This window comes from Triticum urartu, chromosome 7 (assembly GCF_003073215.2).
Source record: "Triticum urartu cultivar G1812 chromosome 7, Tu2.1, whole genome shotgun sequence".
NCBI classification, from domain to species: Eukaryota; Viridiplantae; Streptophyta; class Magnoliopsida; order Poales; family Poaceae; genus Triticum; species Triticum urartu.
The window spans coordinates 686,383,356-686,405,113 of NC_053028.1; the positions used below are offsets into that span (position 1 = coordinate 686,383,356).

The 21,758-nt window shown below is 42.7% G+C and overlaps 6 protein-coding genes across 9 annotated transcripts; 4 read left to right on the forward strand and 2 right to left on the reverse strand.

The window, feature by feature from the left end:
- The first annotated feature begins 259 nt into the window (after positions 1-259).
- LOC125523799 lies at positions 260-1,127 on the forward strand. The gene is made up of 4 exons (XM_048688871.1): positions 260-393; positions 596-636; positions 741-881; positions 994-1,127. Exons 1-4 carry the CDS (start codon positions 351-353, stop codon positions 1,108-1,110), a joined length of 342 nt encoding a protein of 113 aa, XP_048544828.1. The 5' UTR covers positions 260-350; the 3' UTR covers positions 1,111-1,127.
- A 51-nt stretch (positions 1,128-1,178) lies between these two features.
- Positions 1,179-2,516, forward strand: LOC125519414. Its single transcript, XM_048684227.1, has 4 exons — positions 1,179-1,238; positions 1,448-1,501; positions 1,592-2,466; positions 2,498-2,516. Exons 1-4 carry the CDS (start codon positions 1,182-1,184, stop codon positions 2,514-2,516), a joined length of 1,005 nt encoding a protein of 334 aa, XP_048540184.1. The 5' UTR covers positions 1,179-1,181.
- LOC125522853 (protein FAR1-RELATED SEQUENCE 5-like) lies at positions 2,516-3,457 on the forward strand. Its single transcript, XM_048687892.1, has one exon. It carries the CDS (start codon positions 2,516-2,518, stop codon positions 3,455-3,457), a length of 942 nt encoding a protein of 313 aa, XP_048543849.1.
- A 24-nt stretch (positions 3,458-3,481) lies between these two features.
- On the forward strand, positions 3,482-4,564 carry LOC125522854 (protein FAR1-RELATED SEQUENCE 5-like). Its single transcript, XM_048687894.1, has 2 exons — positions 3,482-4,277; positions 4,397-4,564. Exons 1-2 carry the CDS (start codon positions 3,485-3,487, stop codon positions 4,468-4,470), a joined length of 867 nt encoding a protein of 288 aa, XP_048543851.1. The 5' UTR covers positions 3,482-3,484; the 3' UTR covers positions 4,471-4,564.
- Positions 4,565-4,978: 414 nt separating this feature from the next.
- LOC125519415 lies at positions 4,979-7,297 on the reverse strand. The gene is made up of 7 exons (XM_048684228.1): positions 7,221-7,297; positions 6,482-6,656; positions 6,267-6,380; positions 6,028-6,159; positions 5,830-5,930; positions 5,417-5,603; positions 4,979-5,278 (listed from the first exon to the last, which is right to left on the reverse strand). Exons 1-6 carry the CDS (start codon positions 7,295-7,297, stop codon positions 5,426-5,428), a joined length of 777 nt encoding a protein of 258 aa, XP_048540185.1. The 3' UTR covers positions 4,979-5,278; positions 5,417-5,425.
- On the reverse strand, positions 6,627-16,256 carry LOC125524667. 4 transcript variants are annotated; one of them, XM_048689702.1, is made up of 17 exons: positions 16,238-16,256; positions 11,329-11,541; positions 11,133-11,192; positions 10,308-10,985; positions 10,051-10,191; positions 9,776-9,895; positions 9,441-9,681; positions 9,124-9,287; positions 8,642-9,010; positions 8,447-8,534; positions 8,070-8,311; positions 7,863-7,949; positions 7,662-7,739; positions 7,435-7,548; positions 7,202-7,318; positions 6,812-7,083; positions 6,627-6,656 (listed from the first exon to the last, which is right to left on the reverse strand). In XM_048689702.1, the coding sequence occupies exons 4-11, from the start codon at positions 10,824-10,826 to the stop codon at positions 8,235-8,237; spliced, it is 1,719 nt and encodes a 572-aa protein (XP_048545659.1). In that variant the 5' UTR covers positions 10,827-10,985; positions 11,133-11,192; positions 11,329-11,541; positions 16,238-16,256; the 3' UTR covers positions 6,627-6,656; positions 6,812-7,083; positions 7,202-7,318; positions 7,435-7,548; positions 7,662-7,739; positions 7,863-7,949; positions 8,070-8,234. The 4 variants fall into 4 exon arrangements, with proteins under 4 accessions (XP_048545659.1, XP_048545656.1, XP_048545655.1 ...); XM_048689699.1 differs by lacking the exon at positions 16,238-16,256 and adding an exon at positions 12,677-12,933 and having other exon boundaries at positions 7,202-7,305; XM_048689698.1 differs by lacking the exon at positions 16,238-16,256 and adding an exon at positions 12,677-12,933.
- Positions 16,257-21,758: the final 5,502 nt, after the last annotated feature.

Below are 21,758 nucleotides of genomic sequence, written 5' to 3' on the forward strand. Positions count from 1 at the left end.
GCACAATTGGGTTGAAAACTTCTCCCTTGTTGGTTGTTGGTTGTGGGCCTTTGTGTTGTGGGCCTTTTTTGGGTTGTGGGAAAGGTTGTGGGCTTTTTTGGGTTGTCACGAGAAAACATAAAGAGCCCGGGATACACACAAAGAGAGAAAGCTGCTCTGCTTTTCTCGATCACTTTTTCTTCCCAGGTGATCTCCCATGTCCCTAGGGTAAACCTAGCCCCCCAACCTTTCCCCTCTAATCTATCAAAATTAAGGAGATGAACTCACTCAATTTGCTCAAAAACAGCAGAAAACTTTGAAGAACTCTGAAAAAGTTGGAGGAGAGAGAAGAAATACAGGGGAAGCTGCTCATGGATGCATGGAGAGGTCCAGGAGCAGACAACACTCACCAGGGTATGTTCCTCCTCCTCCCCCCAGATCTAGTTCTGCTTTGTGTTGATCCTTACACAGGAAATCGAGTAGAACATTCAAGACTTAGAAAAATAGGGGAAAAGAATTGATTTTCGTTGTGAATAAAATAGACAAGGGTTGTTTTTTACAGAAAAAAGTTGTGAACAGAAATGTCCATACATGACAATTTTTGCTTTGCTTGCAGCTATATTTGATGCATATGGAGCTTATCTTCATGGTTCTCAGGTTAGTGTCCTGAAAAAACAGAAAAGTGATGATTGTTATCAAACTAAAAATGAATTTTGCACTTTGCTTTGCCTAAAAAGAGTCTCTGAAACTACACAATGCAGGGCACCCATATAAGCCAGCAACAACAATGGTTAAGTTCTGCTTCTCTGAATCAAATACCATATCATGCATACCCCTGGATGCAACACCCAGTGTATGTTGCTGCTGATGACAATACAATGCATGGGAATGATCAAAACAATGTAATGCATACATCTCTCTTTTGTAGCTACAATAATGTTGACAGCACAGAGGTATTTCCACCTTGCCAAAAAAAACTGTCTTTAAATAGTCTGAAAACACTGTTGTGCGCAGGTGAGCTTTCATACAAACCTGAGGGGAGACACTTCAAAGGGAAAGTCCACTCAAATGTCTCCACCACTCCAACACCTTGTAAGTATTTTGCGAAAAAAATTCTGTCGTGACCAATAGAAGGGGGAAAAAGGCACCAAGACTTTGCTGATATTTTTCATAAAAAATGAATGAATGTGCAGGTAGATACCATGGTGCATGATGCTCCCATATCATACATGCAACTGCTCCTTGCTGCTGAACAAGAGGTTCTTTGCCCATCCACCTCCCCCTAACAGACTTGTCATATATGTTGATGTATAGTAGTAAAATTAATTCTTTTGACATAGAATCCCAAAAAATGTATAGTAATAAAATGTACTCTTTCAATGATATGTATGTGCACAAAGAATAAACTGCTGTTGTCAGCAGTACAAAATCGACAAAAAAGTAACTGAATGGTGTTTTTACTTTTCAGGGGGCTAGATACGGATCCTCACAATCGCAAGAAGATCACCTAGTCCGTACTGAGGTAGGTTTTTTGGATATATGTGTGCATGTTGGGTAGAACTATGGAAAATTCTCTGATTGTTCTTTGTTTTTCTGGAAAAAAAAACTGCAGAATGATATGTACATGATAACTGGGCGATATGGGAGATCATCCGAAGATACAGCCCGGCCTGATGCTCGTTCTGCAGATCAGTGTTTGTGTCAACTTGATACACAACATGAAGAAGAGGTGGAACCTTTTGTTGACAACCATTTTACAGAAAGCTTGAATGATTTGAACTGGGACAGAGATATGGAGATGGATGGAGGAAACAAAAACTGCTTGATAGATTCAACTGATAATCCTTCTGACAGTGATTCTGAGGATGATCTTCCTCCAACGTTGTTGCAAAGAAGCTCTGATATGACTGCTGTAACTGCTGGACAACAAGAAAATAGTGGTGCAGCTGATGAAGTTGAACAATTGACACATGAAGATATACTGATTTTCCTTGAAAATGACAGTATAGTTGCTGCCCAGAGTTCTAGTCAGGAAGTGCGTAGCCATCACGTACCCCTTGTGAACATGGTCTTTGATACGGAGGATGCAGCTTACACCTTTTACAATGAATATGCCTCAATTGCTGGATTTTCTGTGAAGAAGGCAGCCCGCTTTTGTGGCAAGAAACAAGGTGGCAGTGCATCAACTCGGCTAACTTTCAAGTGCAATCGGTCAGGAAAAGTAATTGATGAAGAAGAACAAGAGAATAGGAGGAAGAAACGACGTGAGACAAGGCAACAGAAAACAGGACAAGAGCCCTATCGGAACGCGAGGAAGAAAAAAGCAAACACCATTGCAATAACAGGGTGTAAAGCTCAGCTCATTGTCGTGAAGAAGGATGAGAAGTGGGTGATAACAACCATAAACCTAGAACACAACCATGATTTGAGTCCTCACACAGAAGTGAAATACCTTCGTTCTCATAAGCACATGACGGAGGAGGAGAAGCTCCTAATCCAAACATTCAATACTGTGAAGCTACCAACAAGAAAAATAATGGCAATCCTAAGTTACTTGAGAGGTGGAAACACTCCTTATACCAAAAAGCATGTCAGCAATGTTAGGACAGCCATTGGCAAAGAGAGCAATCAAAATGACATGATGCAGGTGCTAACATATTTCAGGAAGAGACAAGCTAAAGATCCACAATTTTACTATGCGTTCAAGACAGCTAAAGTCTCTGATGAAGCAAGTAAAGTTTTGTGCATTTTCTGGGCTGACGGGTATTCTAGGAAGATGTACGAGCTGTACGGAGACTGCCTCAGCTTTGACACAACATTTAAGACAAACAGATACAACCTTCCATTTGCTCCCTTTGTTGGAATCACAGGACATGGCCAAAACTGTTTGTTTGCTTGCTCTATCATTGAGAATGAAACAGCTGACACCTTCCAATGGTTGTTTGAGACGTTCTTGCATTGCATGGGTGGCAAATATCCATCCACAATCATCACAGATGAGGATGCTGGGATGAAGACAGCTATCCCTCTAGTTTTCCCCCATATCTGCCACAGACGTTGTTTGTTTCATATTAAAAAGAAGGCTGAGGAAAAATGTACTAGGACTTTTGCTGCAAATAAAACCCTGCATGATGATTTCAGTGACATCATACACAACTCTCTGACGGTGACTGAGTTTGAGAACTTGTGGACACAGATGCTCCAGAAATACAACATTGGGCATGTGAAGTATTTCCAAATCATGTGGAAGAAAAGGAAAAGGTTTGTCCCTGTGTATTTCAAGAAGAACTTCTTCCCCTTCATTCACTCTACTGCACTTAGTGAAGGCACCAATGCCATATTCAAGGACAACATCACGTCAACTCACAACGTGATAAGCTTCCTACAAGAGTACCAGAAGATTTCAGAAACTATACAAGATAAGGAGCGGGAGCAAGACTCTATCACTAGAACAACTTCGCCAACATTGTGGGCATGAAGTGAACTTGAGTTGCAAGCTGCAAAAATGTACAACCGAAAGATATTTTACAGATTCCAACAACAGATAAAGTTTGTGTTGAATTTGCATGTTGAAGAGGTTGAGAGAAATGTGAAATATGAAGTTTACAAGAGACCAATGCTAGCTGAAAAAGATTTCAGAACAAGAAGATTTATTGTGATTGTGAACATGCAGCAACAGGAGTTCAGTTGTATTTGTGGGAAATTTCAGAAGGATGGCATTGTGTGCAGCCATGTCTTGAGAGTACTTTCTCATCTCAACATGTCTATGCTGCTAGAGAAATATTACATAGACAGGTGGAGGCCAAAAAATACAAAGGACATACGGGACATCCGTTTCAATGTTCCTTTGGAACTGACTGCTGGAAGTCAACACTTAAGGTATACCTTGCTCTCCAACAGGCTCAATGAGATGGCCTCAGATGGTGCATCAACAAACAGAAAATATCTATATGTTGTAGCAGGAAGTGAAAGGGTGCAACAGAGGTTGGATGAGATGACTAAAGAAGATGAACTTGCAGAAGCACAACAAGCAAATATTGACAAGGACACAACAGAGTTTGATGTAGGACCGCATCCTGATGGCTATGGGGACAATCTTCAGGATCCTGATGTTGCAGTATCAAAAGGGCGTCCACAAAAAGGACGTTACAAAACTTTCATGGAAGGTTTACTATCTAAACAGAAAGTCACATGCAGTCGTTGTGGGGAGCCTGATCACTATAAAAATAGTTGTACGGCAAGACCTGAAGATATCGATTTGGCTCACAAAGAAAAAGTCAGCCGCAAACATGTCTCAGGTTTCCCAGAAAAAAACTTTTTCTTTTCAGTGTTAGCAAGTATTTTTCAGCATAAAAACTGGACTTGTACTTCATATGATTGATTTTGATGAATTGTTTATGCCCTAAAATTTTTGCAGCCTCTGCTGGGACATCTACAGAGAAGCAGCCAGCTCATGCAAAACCGAGCAAGAAGGCGAGAAAAGGAAACTGAGAAACTGGGTGCTACAAGTTCAAGAAGGCATTGGTTTGGTTTTTTGATTGTCCCTGCGAGCACTGAAAAAAATGTAAAAATGAGCCAAGTGTGGTCCTCGTTCTGCCAATGAACAGAAACCAAAGAAAAGAACTATATGATGGTTCATGGATGATAGCACTTTTGCTATACTATTTTAAGAAAAATGCTGATGTTTCTATCTTTTATTTGTACTGTGAAAAAAACTAGGGAAAAAATGTTTCCCGTGGGGGTAGCGACACTTACATTACCCCAGTTGGTTACTTAAGGTTCTTGATCCACTTTTTTGCTTGTGCTATTTAGCTAGCTTCTGTCCAGTAAGAATTTTGAAAACCTGCACAAAAGAAAGAAGGAGGAGAAGTGATAGAAACAAGAGGAGAAAAAACATGAAAGAAAATGTTCTGGTTAATATCTAGGCGGGGGAGAAAAATCAAACTTTAAAAAATAAAAAATAATCATAAAAATGCTTAAGAACCGATGTTTGATATTGATCTGAAAGCAACATTATACACATGGGATTGTTTTCTGGTTAATGACCAGTTTCTAAAACTATGCATATGACGGTAAAAAAAATCCTTGAGGCCAAAATACACGCACTGCTTTACATTTTGGATTCGCTTTCAGGTAAGAAAAGGAAAAAAAAGAAAATAGAAAAAAATTGTATCGTTCCTCCATGTACACTGGAAATTTTGTCGTCTCGTTAACTTTTGGGATTGTTTTTCATCATCTTGCTGAAGAACCTTCTAGTATTGTTCTTCCATGTATGACAGAAATATTCTAGTTGATTGACCTGCTTGCCCATGTGAGGATGTACAAAAAAATGAACTAGTTAGAAACCTTAAAATGAGAGACAAGAAAAAGGATATTTGTTTACAGTTGCAAACGCAAAAAAACATGACAGATGGGAAAAATAGGGGAAAAGATATACAGTTCTGTATCACAAGTCCTTGACAAGTGTCTTTGCTTCATCTATTTCGTTGTGAGTGCTGAATAGTAGATCAACAGCAAGTCTCACGCGCGCATCTGGAACATCTTTTGATTGGAATACTGTCTGCAGCGGGTTCCTGGCTCGATAATTTTGCATCTTGTTTATTGTGAAAATTCCACAATCATCGCTATTTCGGGGGGGGGGGGGGGGGAAAAAAGAAAAAAAAAAAAAAGAGGAGTTGAAATTTAAAAAAAAAAAAAGGATTTGGAAAAAGGGGGGGGGGGGGGGGGGGGGTGAGAAAAAGGAAAAACCAAGAGATGAGGAAAAACAACTTAAAAACATTAGAGCGAATAAAAATATAGTTGATATTTCATATGAAAAAATGGTATTGGAAAAAGTTGTTTATGATTTACCTCCCTACTTGTTTCGGTAATACTGGATATGCTGTTTGATATTGATTGAACCGCATGTTTCTCAGGTTAGCATCACGCCACGCTTTGATAAAGTTTGTTATCAGAAAAAAAATCATATAATAAGACAACGAAATCTTGGGGGAAGAGAGAAGAAAATAAAATTCTCTTGATTTTCTTTAAAAAGGAAGGATGCATAACCATCATGTTCTTGATGTTCGTGTGGTACTCGCTGTTTTCTGCGTACTTTGAGTCAAGGAATATGAACTGTCGTGCTTTCAAGTCGACGAGGAAGACGAACCAATGATCCTCATGAAGAGTAGGAAAGAACAACTATAACGAACAAGAAGAAAAAATAAAAATGTAGATGGAATTCAAGAAACCATAACTCAATGACTTCAAAAGTGTTTTGATGAGCAAAAAATGGCTTGAGACATTACTTCATTGCTCAGCTCTAGTCGTCTTGCTTTCCCTGCTCCGTGGAAGCTCCTTAGAACTTTATCTTTGAAAGATAGTCTCCCCACTTCAGTCCTCCACTTCTCCAAAAAGTACTCCTATTACAAACAAACAAAAAGAAAAGAAAGATAAAATTAAAGTTTCAACTAAAAAAGCGAGAGATAAACAAACATCAAAACAAGATTGTATTGGAACTCACTGCCGCCGTGTGGAAAAAGTAGTGCCTCTGGGATGTTCTGGGGTGGTTATCTCTGAATAATTTTCGACAATATGCATTGATGACATATGACTCCACCCACCCTGATGGTTTGAATGAATTGCCTAGTTGTTCCAATGATACCCTACATTTATCAATCTCAATTGCCCAGTAGTCCCTGCATTTTCATGATTTGTCCGCAGAAAAATGTCAGTGCAAGGGGGGAACTGCTATATACAATTCAAATGCACAAAAACAAGGAAGAAAAAAAAACACACACACGAACAACTCAACAAAAATTCGGTGGTCTGGGAGGGAAAAAAGTGTCCTAACCCTTTGTAGTAATTATTCTCGCTTAGGAGTAAGATGTTGTGATATAGATGAAGTTCGTATTCCATGATGGGCCCCCTGTCTTGGTCATAAGGCGAGCACAAAAATTTGCTTGGTTGTACTACCCTTTTAGGTGGTATATTTTCTTTGCCCCTAGAGCTGCTTGTACTCCCTAAGAAGAGTCTGGTGTTATAGTGCTCATCTGATCTATCAACTAAGTTACTGCAGGACTATTTGAAAGGACTTTGACTGAGGATTTGGACCTCTGGTGATGCCTGGAAAAATTCAACAAATAAAAAAAAATATAAGTATGAAACTATGGACATTCTGGGATCTTTTCTTTTGGACTTCAGCTTTTAAGCAAAACAACACAAAGAAGAAGAAAACACTTACACTGTTATGATCCAAGAACGTTATAGGGTTATCCTCTGTCCCATCTAAATTGCATTCAATGTTAGCTCTTTCTGGGAACAGAATTCTCCCTGTCATTGTGGCTTCTGAGAAAAAATGCTGTATCAAAAAATGAAAAAAGAAAGAAATATGAGAAAACCAAAGAAATGTGCCTAGGAAAACTGTTAATGTAGAAAAAAAATCAAAAAAATGGGGATAAAAAAAGAAAAATGTACTTTGGTGCGTGGGGGTCTGGTAGTCGTTGTCTTGTAAGTTGTGTTCCTATTCCTAGGAGAATAGCATGTATGCGGCTCGTTCCACTCATTTCGAATGCTTGTGTTTGGTGATGTCTGTATCATTTTAGAAGCAAGAGAAAATCAAAGACCATGAATAAAAAAAATGAGAAACATCTCATAAGAAAACAGAAACTGCTCAGCAGCAAAATGCAGAGAAAAAAAATAACCAGGTCAATTATTCCTCCGTCTGGTGAAGTGCATCTTTGTCCAACACTTTGTTGCTGTTGCGCGCAATGTACAGAAAACTGTTGACACAAAAAGGACACGGGATGAAGGTGTTGTTTGAAACCAACAAGGCAGAAAATTATATTTTTCTAAAAAAAGTGATTAAATAAAGAAATATTGAAAAGGTAAAAAGAAGATGAAACCTCGCAGCTCTTGATCTCTTGCTCTTGATGGTAGTTGCCTGATTCCTTTTCTTTCAATGTCTGGTGAACAATGATTTTCTTTGCATTCTGATTATTGACGCACCAAAGAAAACGAGTTAAAGACATAAAGTGTCTACACTAGTAACATATAACACATGGGGGCATATATTTTGATTTGATGAGGCTCCTTTCCTACGTTTTGCCCACCTCAATTTTTTCGTTATATTCCTTTGTTGTCATGTGCACAGGACGCCATAGCTCAGGCTCAGTTATTTCATTCCCTCAGTCATCCATATCTTCGAGTATACGACAAGTTGGCGTGTCATCATCATAGAAAAAGTACTTTTGCCTTGCTTTATCCAAGTAATCAATTCAGGATTCGTCTTCGTTTCCTATAGGATTATCTATGACATGCTTATTTGCTTCATGGTCATTTGCGTCATCCTCATCTATATTTGAGAAGCAAATGATGATCATCAGCTCCAAAAAAATGAAACAAAATTGAATAGTTGTTGCTGGTTTCTTCAGTTTTGAACAGAAAATTGATGCAAAGGAAAAAGGATCATCAAAAAAGATAAAGGTACCTGCAGCTAATGTGACATTTATGTCGAAATCTATTTTGCTGCAGGACCCTTTCTGTTGCTGGTTGATCACGTTGGTGTCGTCTTTTTGCTGTCAAGAAACAAATAACAAGGAGCATGGGATGTTAAAAAATAACAAAAGTAGTAAAAAGAAAAAGAAAGATGTTAAGTAACAAGTAGCTAGTTAAAACTTCTTACTTGGGAGATATGTTCATTACTGGATGTCTTTTGGCTCATGAAACCGGAAAAACTTGATGCATTTCCTTTCCCAGCTTCTTTGCTCTGAATTTGAGGTAACAAAGCAGTGTTGTCTGGTAGAAGTAAGTACTCAAAACTTGTCGTGCTCGCTGCTCTTGTTTCATTGATCTTCGCTTCTAGCACCTTGTCCTGCACTGTAACCTTGTTTTCTCTTCCTAGTCCATCTTCGATGCTGACTTCTTGGGGTGCTTTCACTGCCTCTGTATCATATTTGCTTGTGTTCACTTGATCTTGAATTTCTTCTTGTGTGTTTATTGTCTCTTTGTTGTTGTGTTCTTGAAATTCTTCATTACCCTTGCCCATTTGATTCTGAAAAATGTGGGAGGTAAGTAGCAAGAGTTTTAAAAACGGACAATAAAAAGGGAAAAAGAACATGGGAATATATCCTAAAAAGAGTACAGTAAAAAGATTCATGAACTTACATATGCATCTTCTAACTTTGAGCTCCCAATAACATCAACCCCTTCATCACTCTTTCCTTGGAATACTTCTTGCTCATGGCTCATTCTTTCAGTTTCAATTGAAGCAGGTGATTGTTCACTGATTTGTTTCACCCTCTTAGTCCTTCGAAGTAGAGTCGTCGTTCCTACAAAAGGGAGCATAATTATAGAAAATAAAAAAGAGAAAAAATTAAATGAGTAGAAGGCCTGTCCAAATAGAATTAAAAAACAAATAACAGTGCTTTAAACACATGGTTGTAAAAAACGGGTTTCTATTTTGCAAACAATAGGATATTTACCGTCATCTTCTTCATAATCTCCATCTGAGTTTACTTTTACAGTAGATCCTGACCAGTGTTGGTTGCTCACTGTATTATGGCTCTTCTCGGATGACTCAAGTTTCAAAGTTTTCTCTGAATTGCCATTTCTTGATGTCACTAATTCCAGGGTCTTTAAAAGCAAATTCTTTGCTTTCATGCAAGTGCTTACGTTTTCATCTTTCATGTAAAACTGGAATGATGTGTATATCTCTTCTTTCACCTGATACATGTGAAGAAACAAAAAAGTGAGAAAATGATGAAATGAAAAAAATCATAAATGCATGCAGAAAAAGAAAAAAAGATTAGGGGGGAACCTCCTCGGGAAGAGAATTCCCCGCTGTTCTGTCAATAGCAGCCCTTAAGTTTGAGTTCTTCGTTGTGCTGGCCCAACTAAATGACTCTTGAGCATAGCATGTTTCAGATTCATCTTTTATCTACATGTGTAAAAAAAGACCAAAGTAAAAGAAATTAAAGTTCTCTTAAATTGACCCTGGCCCAACAGAATATCTGCTATTCTGTTCTCTGTCGTTACATTAGAAACAGAGAATACAAACAAAGATAGAAATAAGTATAGATGAGAAAAACTTACTTTACTTGGTCTGTACATGCCATTTTGGTCTATGAGCATATCACTGAAATTTTTGACAAGACTGCCTTTCCATAGACATATCCTTGGCATGATTGATGGTACTTGTATTGCTCCAAAGTCTGTGAAGTCAAGGAAGCGGACCTTGGGAAAAGAAAAAAAAGAATAACAGATGTCAACTTGTTTTGATGAAAAAAAGGAAAAGAAAGGAAAAAGGAAGACACAAAAACTATAAAATAGAAAAAGAAAAGAAAATGTACCGCTAGTTGGTATATGCAGCCTCCTAGTGTCAATGTCAAGCGGTTTTGCTTCGTCTTCTCTTTTTGATACTTCCTAATAGCTTGCAACAGCCACATGTGAGTGAACTTGCACCAATTTAGGTTTCTGATTTTACTGACATCTATTAGTGATCCCATATACTTGGTGCTTGGTTTAGTGTTTGAAGTTGGGCACAACACGGTTGACAGGGCAACAATCAGGAAACAACGAATGAGCTGTTCGTCAGACAACTCTTCTCGTTCAATAATCTTGTTGCCAAAAAACTTTATTGTGGGCACTTCTGTGAGCCCGAAAAATGCAAGGAACTCTGACTTCCCTGCATCGTCGACCATGCTAATGTTGATGTCCCCTGCCGGAATGCCAAAAACATGCAGGACACCCAGTGCATTCAGTGGTATGCGCTTCTTGTTGATGAAAATTGCTTCATCGTCAACAATGACCTTGTCTGCTATCCACTGAGAAAATGGCCTAGGCACAAGACAATCATCTAACTCCAGCATGTAACCAAAACCAGTAGACCTGATTAAGTCCACTTTGTTCTTGCTCTTGCAAATGCTATTCGCGACCTCGGAGAAATATGGTATGCTGCACCTAGTATATGCTTTACATACTGCATCGCCAAAATCATCATGTGAAGTCGCTTCAGTTAGTCTTGGTCTCTGTGTACATCAAAAGGGGGAAATTAAAAAGTTTCACCCAAACAAAAAACAGAGTTATAAATGAATAAAATTGAAGTAGTATGTGACATAGAAATGATTACACACATGATAAATGAATTACGCGTGACAAGGATAACTAAAGTCTACCTTTTTGCTCCCCTTTCGTACAATGGTCCGTCTTTGCTTCCTTTTAAAGCTCTTCACAATCTGATATAGTGATAAAAATAAGTACAAAAAATCATTGTGAGTAAAAACAAAAATATATATATAAGAGGAACTTTGAATGTACAAAAAAAGAAAAGCTGAAGAAATGCAGGGGGTGGAGGAGGGGGGATGACTTCACCAAATTTTTTACTCCAGCATAAAGTAGGTCGTTGGACACATCGGTTTCAGTTAGGTCATCATTCCCATGGTACTGTTCGCTTTCGACATCCACTGTATCTTCGTCAATCTTGAAGGTTTGACTTGCAGTTGTGTCATTCTTCTCTTTATCAACTGTTGGGCCCTCGGGTTGATCGATGCGTCCCTTATTCTCTTCATCATCTCCTTTAACATCCTGATCATGTGTTTTACCAACACAAAAAAATAACAAAAAAAGAAAAAAGGATGATTAGGCTACATATATATATATAATAATAAAAAACACAGCTGCTCTGTCAGTGTGCCATAATGGTAGAAAAACACAGTTGCTCAGTTCATCTACTACTACCGGCTACTAGTAACACTGACGTGAGCGTAACCATCAAATTATTCCCCTTATGTCGACGCATCCCGCAGGCTCCACATGTACTCTTCTATTTTGATCGGTGTCCAAAAAACTAGCTTACATTCAGTTACTGACAAAACCCCCAAAAAAACGCAGGACCTTCTAGTGATTTTGGGCTTGTCTCCCGCGATTCTAACCTCTTCCTCAAAGCTGAATTCAGAAAAAAAGCATGTATCCTTTTGCATAGGAAAAATGATGATTAGGGTACAAAAATACAGAAACAAACAATAACTACTGCTGAAGATTTTGTGCACATCCCCTGTAGTCATGAACATTCAACGGATAAAAACTGGGCGTAAATACTGATGAACAACAAACAAACTTTGTTGAACTACCACAAATTATCTCTCTTATTTTGTCAAGAGGAAGACCGCCCCAACTTGATTATAGTTCCAAAAAGGACTCTTTATATGACTCTGTACATCCCATGGAGTGAGAGAAAAAAGTTACTGAGTTTCCCAAGCTGTTGAACACACATATGCAGCAAAGTGTGTGTCCTGCATGACTTTCGAATGCTCTGTACCCACAGAATCAAAACTGAAAAACCAAAAAATACCCATATCGATTGACTACATAGTAGGCGCATCTACCTATGCCTGATTTGAACAAGAAAAAAAAATCTAAATCTCCTGTAGACGAAAATGAACATGTGGATTAACAATGGTGATTTTGGTGCCTAACACACAACCGCGCCCCCACGCAGAACACAGGAATAATCCCCTGGGCATCCTGCTATTTTGGCAAATCTCTGTTGCGATTCAAACCTCTCAGTACATGATAGTCACCGTAACCGCAAAATTCGTGAAAGCTAGAGGCAAATCTGAGGTTATAGACGGAGGGATTTGACCTCGGCACACAGCTGTGGGCCGGATTTGGTACGGCGGCGGGGGGCTGGGGAGGAGGGGGTCGGGGGGTAGGAAGGAACCTGCTCCTCTGCGCGTGGCGACCCTGGATCCTTGCCCTCGCCGCCGGGCATCTCGACGCCGGCGATTCCGGCCGCAGCAAACCTTGGATGAGCGGGCTCCCGTGATTGAGCGCTTGGGTTCGGGCGGTTGCAACAACAACAATATCAAAACCTGACAAAAAAAGAACCGAAATCGGCGCCGACAGCCCTCCGCCCCAACCCCGGTTGCGCTTGGGCGTGCTGGGTTGCGATTGCGCTTGGGTTGGGGCAGTTCCAACTACAATAAAAAACTCTTAAAATAAGTAAAAGAAATGGAACCAATTTCATCGGCGCTGACAGCCCTCCGCCCTGACCCCCGGTTGCGCTTGGGTGTGTTGAGTTGCGATTGCGCTCGGGTTGGGGCGGTTGCAACAACAAACAAAAAGAACCCCAATCAAAAGAAAAAATGGAACCGATTTCATCAGCGCCGACAGCCCTCCCCGCCCCGACCCCCGGTTGCGGTCACGTTATATGTCTTGCAATTGCGCTTGGGTGTGTTAAGTTGCGATTGCGCTCGGGTTGGTGCGGTTGCAACAACAAACAAAAAGAACCCTAAACAAAAAGAAAAAACGGAACCAATTTCATCGGCGCTGACAGCCCTCCGCCTCAACCCCCGGTTGCGCTTGGGTGTGCTGGGTTGCGATTGCGCTTGGGTTGGGGCAGTTCCAACAACAATAAAAAAACCTAAAAATAAGTAAAAGAAATGGAACCAATTTCATCGGCGCCGACAGCCCTCCGCCCCGACCCCCGGTTGCGCTTGGGTGTGTTGAGTTGTGATTGCGCTCGGGTTGGTGCGGTTGCAATAACAAACAAAAAGAACCCTAAACAAAAAGAAAAACGTAACCGATTTCATCGGCGCCGACAGCCCTCCGCCCCGACCCCCGGTTGCGCTTGGGTGTGTTGAGTTGCGATTGCGCTTGGGTTGGGGCGGTTGCAACTAGAAACAAAAAAGAATCCCAAACAAAAGAAAAAATGGAACCGATTTCATCGGCGCCCACAGGCTTTCGCCCTGATCCCCAATTGCATTCACGTTATACGTCTTGCAATTGCGCTTGGGTGTGCTAAGTTGCGATTGCACTCGGGTCGGGGCGGTTGCAACTACAAAGAAAAAAACCAACAAATAAAAGAAATGGAACCGATCTCATCGACGCCGACAATCCCCCGCCCCGACCCCTGGTTGCGGTGACGTTATATGTCTTGCAATTGCGCTTGGGTGTGCTGACTTGCAATTGCGCTCGGGTTGGGGCAGTTGCAACTACAAAAAAAAACTCCTAAACAAAAAAAAAATGGAACCGATCCCATCGATGCCGACAGCCCTCCGCCCCGACCCCCGGTTGTGGTCACGTTATATGTCTTGCAATTGCGCTTGGGTGTGCTAAATTGCGATTGCGCTCGGGTCGGGCCGGTTGCAACTTCAAAGAAAAAAAACCAACAATAAATAAAAAAATGGAACCGATCCCATCGATGCCGACAGCCCTCCGCCCCGACCCCAGGATTTCTGACGGTTGGAAAAGTGAATGAGACCAATCTATTTCTCATTCTAATGAGTTTTAGCAAATCCGAATTAGATATACGTCTTATACTGAGTATAATAATATTTCTATCCGCGTCGATGGACTCTCGGACTCGAACCTACGTGCCGACTAGGTATCCAGGTACAGCACCTCATCAGCTAGCTACTTCATCGATGGACTCTCGGACTCGTACCTATGTGCCGACAAGGCAGTACAATTGCAATTCCAACTGAATCTAAACTATTCTACCAGAACTAAAATTTCACATCTAAACATTGAGTAAAGGTATAGGGTTCCTTTGCCTCCCGCCAGGGCGCCGCCGCCAGTTCACCTCGTCTCTAGAGGCCCTAGAGCCATGTCGGCGTGCTGGCGGGAAGGCTCTGTTTTCATAAGTGCTTTTGAGTTTAATTAAGTTTTGTGTTCCATTTAAAAAGACGAGACGGCGGCGGCTACTGGAAGATGGAATAAGATTCTTCCTGCCTAGCCCCCGTCATGGTGGCGTATCTAGCACCGTCGGTGGGCATGTCGAGGTCTGTCTCCGGCGGATCTGCCTTTGATGGATTTGCTCGGATCTAATCGTAGTTCATCTATGTTTGCGTTTCTTCCGGTTGGATCTTTGCGATCTAAGCTACTCTTCATGGCAGCGGTTACTGTTCTGCTGCGCTGGTCATATCGGGCCTTAGCCCGACGACATTCTAACTGTCTACTACAAGAAGTTTTGCCCGGCTCTAGCGAGGGAGGGGCTATGACGGTGACGCGCCTTCGGGTCACATTAGTGCTTGCACTCGTCGCTAGGTGGTCTACGGATCTGGATGTAATTTTTATTATTTCTGGTGTTCGTTGTACTGGCATGATTGAAGATAAATAGATTTAAAGTTTTCTCGTGTAAAAAAGCAAAACACTTAGTAAAGGTACATTTACCCTTTTAGATGGATCTAGAAGCATGGCACGCTAAACACTAAGTTCATTTCGACGGATCCAAGAAATAAGAAAACACAGAGGAAGGGTTTGGAGGGATGAAATATGATCGTTAGCACTAGTAGAAAAAGGGTCAAACGTGAAGCACATTAGTGCCGGTTTGTAAAAAAACCCGGCACTAATGTGATCAATAGTGCCGGTTCGAATGACTATGCATTAGTGCCGGTTCGTAATGAACCTTTAGTACCGGTTCGTGCCACGAACCGGTACTAAAGGGGTGGTGGCAGGCTGGCGTCAGACCAGGGCCCCACGAGCCCCTTTAGTGACGGTTTGTGACACAAACCGGTACTAAAGGTCTAACCTATAGTACCGGTTTGCGTCACCAACCGGCACTACAGAGTCTTAACCTATAGTCCCGGTTGAAGACACAAACCGGCACTATAGGGCAATTTTCAAACTCTACCCCCCCTGTGTATCGCCATTTCAGTTTTGAAAAAATCAAAAGAAAATGATAAAAACTTCAAAAAATAAAATCCTTCGACAAGTAGTTATATTACTACATCTACTAGTTAGGAAAATTTGAAAACTTAAAGTTGGACATGTTTTGCAAAAAGTGTAGGGAAAATGTAAAACAACTATAACTTTTGCATACGATGTAGGAAAAAAATGTATAATATATCAAAAAAATCAGCACAAAAACTGAAAACTAAAAAACCAAAAAAAATACTCAAATCGATTGACTACATAGTAGGCACATCTACCTATGCCTGATTTGAACAAGAAAAAAATCTAAATCTCCTGTCGACGAAAATGAACATGTGGATTAACAATGGGGATTTTGGTGCCTAACAAACAACCGCGCCCCCACGCAGAACACAGGAATAATCCCCTGGGCATCCTGCTATTTTGGGCATCCTGCTATTTTGGCAAATCTCTGTTGCGATTCAAACCTCTCAGTACATGATAGTCACCGTAACCACATAATTCGTGAAAGCTAGAGGCGAATCTGAGGTTATAGACGGAGGGATTTGACCTCGGCACACAGCTGCAGGCCGGATTTGGTACGGCGGCGGGGGGCTGGGGAGGAGGAGGTCGGGGGGTAGGAAGGAACCTGCTCCTCTGCGCGTGGCGACCCTAGATCCTTGCCCTTGCCGCTGGGCATCTCGACGCCGGTGACTCCGGCCGCAGCAAACCTTGGATGAGCGGGCTCCCGTGATGGACCTTCTCTCGTCCCTCCCCTGTCTTCCTCTACTTCTATCTGATTTGAAACAGTAACCACACCCACCAAAAATGAGGACGTCTCTTTGGAAAAGAGACGTTAAAGGAGGGGCCACCTGCCATAGACTTTAGGATAAAGAAAAAGGAAGAACGATATACAAGAACTAGTGGCTTTATTACTATTTTCATCCTTAGAAAATGATTACATATGTGTGTGAAAAAAACTATATAACTATGATATATGAAAAAAATATTGACTACTAACAACCATCTAAAAAACGCTAAAAACAACAGACGACCTGTAAAAAATGATTAAACATAGTTTTTGCCGTCACTGACAAAACACTGCCCTTGACCTCCCGGATGTGGTCACATTATACATCTAGCAGGTGCACTTGGTTGTGTTGAGTTGCAGTTGCGGTCGAATTGTGGTGATTGCAACTACTAAAAAAAGAACTGATTTCATCTGCGCCCATATCCGTCCACCCCGATCCTCGGTCATGGTCGCAATAGATGTTCCGCAGTTACGCTTGGGTGTGTTGAGTTTGCGATTGCACAGAGGATGGGGCGGTGATTCGCATCATCACCGACAAACCGTCCCGACCCCCGGTTGTGCTTGGGTGTGTTGAGTTGCGATTGCGCTCGGGGTGGGGAGGTTGCAACTACCAAAAAACTAACAAAAAAAATACAAAAATGAAAACAAAGAACCGAATTTGGCACCGACAGCCCTCCGCCCCAACCCCGGTTGTGCTTGGGTGTGCTGGGTTGCGATTGCGCTTGGGTTGTGTTGAGTTGCGGTCACGTTATGTGTCTTGCAAATTGCGCTTGGGGTGTGTTGAGTGGCGATTGCGCTCGGGTTGGGGCGGTTGCAACTACAAACAAAAAGAACCCTAAACAAAAGAAAAACGGAACCGATTTCATCGGCGCCGATAGCCCTCCGCCCCGACCCCGGCTGCATTTGGGTGTGCTGGGTTGCGATTGAGCGCTTGGGTTCGGGCGGTTGCAACAACAACAATATCAAAACCTGACAAAAAAAGAACCAAAATCGGCGCCGACAGCCCTCCGCCCCAACCCCGGTTGCGCTTGGGCGTGCTGGGTTGCGATTGCGCTTGGGTTGGGGCAGTTCCAACTACAAAAAAAAACCTTAAAATAAGTAAAAGAAATGGAACCAATTTCATCGGCGCCGACAGCCCTCCGCCCCGACCCCCGGTTGCGCTTGGGTGTGTTGAGTTGCGATTGCGCTCGGGTTGGGGCGGTTGCAACAACAAACAAAAAGAACCCCAATCAAAAGAAAAAATGGAACCAATTTCATCAGCGCCGACAGCCCTCCCCGCCCCGACCCCCGGTTGCGGTCACGTTATATGTCTTGCAATTGCGCTTGGGTGTGTTAAGTTGCGATTGTGCTCGGGTTGGTGCGGTTGCAACAACAAACAAAAAAAACCCTAAACAAAAAGAAAAATGGAATCGATTTCATCGGCGCCGACATCCCTCCGCCCCGACCCCCGGTTGCGCTTGGGTGTGCTGGGTTGCGATTGCGCTTGGGTTGGGGCAGTTCCAACTACAATAAAAAACCTAAAAATAAGTAAAAGAAATGGAACCAATTTCATCGGCGCCGACAGCCCTCCGCCCCGACCCCCGGTTGCGCTTGGGTGTGTTGAGTTGCGGTTGCGCTCGTGTTGGTGCGGTTGCAACAACAAACAAAAAGAACCCTAAACAAAAAGAAAAACGTAACCGATTTCATCGGCGCCGACAGCCCTCCGCCCCAACCCTCGGTTGTGCTTGGGTGTGTTGAGTTGCGATTGCGCTTGGGTTGGGGCGGTTGCAACTAGAAACAAAAAAGAATCCCAAACAAAAGGAAAAATGGAACCGATTTCATCGGCGCCCACAGCCTTTCGCCCTGATCCCCAATTGCATTCACGTTATACGTCTTACAATTGCGCTTGGGTGTGCTAAGTTGCGATTGCAGTCGGGTCGGGGCGGTTGCAACTACAAAGAAAAAAAACAACAAATAAAAAAATGGAACCGATCTCAGCGACGCCGACAATCCCCCGCCCCGACCCCTAGTTGCGGTGACGTTATATGTCTTGCAATTGCGCTTGGGTGTGGTGACTTGCAATTGCGCACGGGTTGAGGCGGTTGCAACTACAAGCAAAAAAAGTCCTAAACAAAAAAATGGAACCGATCCCATCGATGCCGACAGCCCTCCGCCCCGACCCCCGGTTGCGGTCACGTTATATGTCTTGCAATTGCGCTTGGGTGTGCTAAGTTGCGATTGCGCTCGGGTTGGGGCGGTTGCAACTTCAAAGAAAAAAAACCAACAATAAATAAAAAAAGGGAGCCGGGTCGCGAGCCGAACGGCGCACACACGTCGCTACGAAGCTCTCCATGTTGACAAACACGAATCGCTGCGCGGCTGGATCCGACGGTTGGAAAAGTGAATGAGACCAATCTATTTCTCAGTCGAATGAGTTTTAGCAAATCCGAATTAGATATACGTCTTATACTACAGACCGAGGGAGTATAATAATATTTCTATCCGCGTCGATGGACTCTCGGACTCGAACCTACGTGCCGACTAGGTATCCAGGTACACCACCTCATGAGCTAGCTACTTCGTCGATGGACTCTTGGACTCGTACCTACGTGCCGACAAGGCAGTACAGTTGCAATTCCAACTGAATCTAAACTATTCTACCAGAACTAAAATTTCACATCTAAACATTGAGTAAAGGTATAGGGTTCCTTTGCCTCCTGCCGGGGCGCCGCCGCCAGTTCGCCTCGTCTCCGGAGGCCTTAGAGCCATGTCCGCATGCCGACGGGAAGGCTCCGTTTTCAAAAGTGCTTTTGAGTTTAATTAAGGTTTGTGTTCCGTTTAAAAAGATGAGACGGCGGCGACTACTTGAAGATGGAATAAGATTCTTCCTGCCTAGCCCCCGTCATGGTGGCGTATCTAGCACCGTCGGTGGGCATGTCGAGGTCTGTCTCCGGCGGATTTGCCTTTGATGGATTTGCTCAGATCTAATCGTAATTCGTCTACGTTTGCGTTTCTTCCGGTTGGATCTTTGCGATCTAAGCTACTCTTCATGGCAACGGTTACTATTCTGCTGTGCTGGTCATATGGGGCCTTAGCCCGACGACATTCTAACTGTCTACTACAAGAAGTTTTGCCCGGCTCTAGCGAGGGAGGGGCTATGACGGCGACGCGCCTTCGGGTCACATTAGTGCTTGCACTCGTCGCTAGGTGGTCTACGGATCTGGATGTAATTTTTATTATTTCTGGTGTTCGTTGTACTGGCATGATTGAAGATAAATAGATTGAAAGTTTTCTTGCGCAAAAAAACAAAACACTTAGTAAAGGTACATTTACCCTTTTAGATGGATCTAGAAGCATGGCACGCTAAACGCTAAGATCATTTCGACGGATCCAAGAAATAAGAAAACACAGAGGAAGGGTTTGGAGGGATGAAATATGATCGTTAGCACTAGTAGAAAAAGGGTCAAACGTGAAACACATTGGTGCCGGTTTGTAAAAAAACCGGCACTAATGTGATCAATAGTGCCGGTTCGAATGGCTATGCATTAGTGCCGGTTCGTAATGAACCTTTAGTACTGGTTCGTGCCACGAACCGGTACTAAAGGGGTGGTGGCAGGCTGGCATCAGGCCAGGGCCCCACGAGCCCCTTTAGTGACGGTTTGTGACACAAACCGGTACTAAAGGTCTAACCTATAGTACCGGTTTGCGTCACCAACTGGCACTATAGAGTCTTAACCTATAGCCCCGGTTGAAGACACAAACCGGCACTATAGGGCAATTTTCAAACTCTACCCCACCCGTGTATCGTCATTTCAGTTTTGAAAAAATCAAAAGAAAATGATAAAAACTTCAAAAAATAAAATCCTTCGAGAGGTAGTTATATTACTACATCTACTAGTTAGGAAAATTTGAAAACTTAAATTTGGACATGTTTTCCAAAAAGTGTAGGAAAATGTAAAATGGCTATAACTTTTGCATACGATGTCGGAAAAAAACGTATAATATATCAAAAAATTCAGCACGAAAACTGAAAACTAAAAAACGAAAAAATACCCAAATCGATTGACTACATAGTAGGCGCATCTACCTATGCCTGATTTGAACAAGAAAAAAAATCTAAATCTCCTGTAGACGAAAATGAACATGTGGATTAACAATGGGGATTTTGGTGCCTAACACACAACCGCGCCCCCACGCAGAACACAGGAATAATCCCCTGGGCATCCTGCTATTTTGGCAAATCTCTGTTGCGATTCAAACCTCTCAGTACATGATAGTCACCGTAACCACAAAATTCGTGAAAGCTAGAGGCGAATCTGAGGTTATAGACGGAGGGATTTGACCTCGGCACACAGCTGCGGGCCGGATTTGGTACGGCGGCGGGGGGCTGGGGAGGAGGGGGTCGGGGGGTAGGAAGGAACCTGCTCGTCTGCGCATGGTGACCCTGGATCCTTGCCCTCGCCGCCGGGCATCTCGAGGCCGGCGACTCCGGCCGCAGCAAACCTTGGATGAGCGGGCTCCCGTGATGGACCTTCTCTCGTCACTCCCCTGTCTTCCTCTTCTTCTATCTGATTTGAAACAGTAACCACACCCACCAAAAATGAGGACGGCTCTTTGGAAAAGAGACGTTAAAGGAGGGGCCACCTGCCATAGACTTTAGGATAAAGAAAAAGGAAGAACGATATACAAGAACTAGTGGCTTTATTACTATATTCATCCATAGAAAATGATTACATATGTGTGTGAAAAAAACAGTGGCGTCCTCCTTTCCTTATTTCACCGGAGAAGAAAGGGAAGGGGGAAGAGAGAAAGGAAGGGGGGGGGGTGAACCGCCTTTTTCCTTCTCCCAATTCGGCCTCCTGCCATAGGGGGGGCGCGCCACCCATTGTGGGCTGGTGTGCTCCCCTCTCTTGGCCCATATGGCCCATATATTCTCCCCGGGGTTCCGGTAACCCCTCCGGTACTCCGATAAATACCTGATACACTCCGGAACACTTCCGGTGTCCGAATACTATCATCCTATATATCAATCTTTACCTCTCGACCATTTCAAGACTCCTCGTCATGTCGTGATCTCACCCGGGACTCCGAACAACATCGGTCACCAAATCACATAACTCATATAATACTATATCGTCATCGAACGTTAAGCGTGCAGACCCTACGGGTTCGAGAACTATGTAGACATGACCGAGACACCTCTCCGGTCAATAACCAATAGCGGAACATGGATGCTCATATTGGCTCCTACATATTCTACGAAGATCTTTATCGGTCGAACCGTCATGACAACATATGTTATTCCCTTTGTCCATCGGTATGTTACTTGCCCGAGATTCGATTGTCGGTATCTTCATACCTAGTTCAATCTCATTACCGG

What these genes read in the sequence shown, in the direction of transcription:
- LOC125523799 (XM_048688871.1), top strand. Translation starts at nt 351, where the DNA reads ATGGATGCATGGAGAGGTCCAGGAGCAGACAACACTCACCAGG. An exon ending in AGCAGACAACACTCACCAGG is followed by an intron (nt 394 to 595) that starts GTATGTTCCTCC and finishes CTTTGCTTGCAG; the next exon opens with CTATATTTGATGCATATGGA. An exon ending in CTTATCTTCATGGTTCTCAG is followed by an intron (nt 637 to 740) that starts GTTAGTGTCCTG and finishes TACACAATGCAG; the next exon opens with GGCACCCATATAAGCCAGCA.
- LOC125519414 (XM_048684227.1), top strand. Translation starts at nt 1,182, where the DNA reads ATGGTGCATGATGCTCCCATATCATACATGCAACTGCTCCTTGCTGCT. An exon ending in TCCTTGCTGCTGAACAAGAG is followed by an intron (nt 1,239 to 1,447) that starts GTTCTTTGCCCA and finishes TTTACTTTTCAG; the next exon opens with GGGGCTAGATACGGATCCTC. An exon ending in ATCACCTAGTCCGTACTGAG is followed by an intron (nt 1,502 to 1,591) that starts GTAGGTTTTTTG and finishes AAAAAACTGCAG; the next exon opens with AATGATATGTACATGATAAC.
- LOC125522853 (XM_048687892.1), top strand. Translation starts at nt 2,516, where the DNA reads ATGGCAATCCTAAGTTACTTGAGAGGTGGAAACACTCCTTATACCAAA.
- LOC125522854 (XM_048687894.1), top strand. Translation starts at nt 3,485, where the DNA reads ATGTACAACCGAAAGATATTTTACAGATTCCAACAACAGATAAAGTTT. An exon ending in CAGCCGCAAACATGTCTCAG is followed by an intron (nt 4,278 to 4,396) that starts GTTTCCCAGAAA and finishes AAATTTTTGCAG; the next exon opens with CCTCTGCTGGGACATCTACA.
- LOC125519415 (XM_048684228.1), bottom strand. Translation starts at nt 7,297, where the DNA reads ATGACAGGGAGAATTCTGTTCCCAGAAAGAGCTAACATTGAATGCAAT. An exon ending in ACAGAGGATAACCCTATAAC is followed by an intron (nt 6,657 to 7,220) that starts GTTCTTGGATCA and finishes ATGAAAATGCAG; the next exon opens with GGACTACTGGGCAATTGAGA. An exon ending in ACTTTTTCCACACGGCGGCA is followed by an intron (nt 6,381 to 6,481) that starts GTGAGTTCCAAT and finishes TGTTTGTAATAG; the next exon opens with GAGTACTTTTTGGAGAAGTG.
- LOC125524667 (XM_048689699.1), bottom strand. Translation starts at nt 12,727, where the DNA reads ATGCCCGGCGGCGAGGGCAAGGATCCAGGGTCGCCACGCGCAGAGGAG. An exon ending in ATGCTGGAGTAAAAAATTTG is followed by an intron (nt 11,193 to 11,328) that starts GTGAAGTCATCC and finishes TCACTATATCAG; the next exon opens with ATTGTGAAGAGCTTTAAAAG. An exon ending in AAATGTCACATTAGCTGCAG is followed by an intron (nt 8,312 to 8,446) that starts GTACCTTTATCT and finishes TCTCAAATATAG; the next exon opens with ATGAGGATGACGCAAATGAC.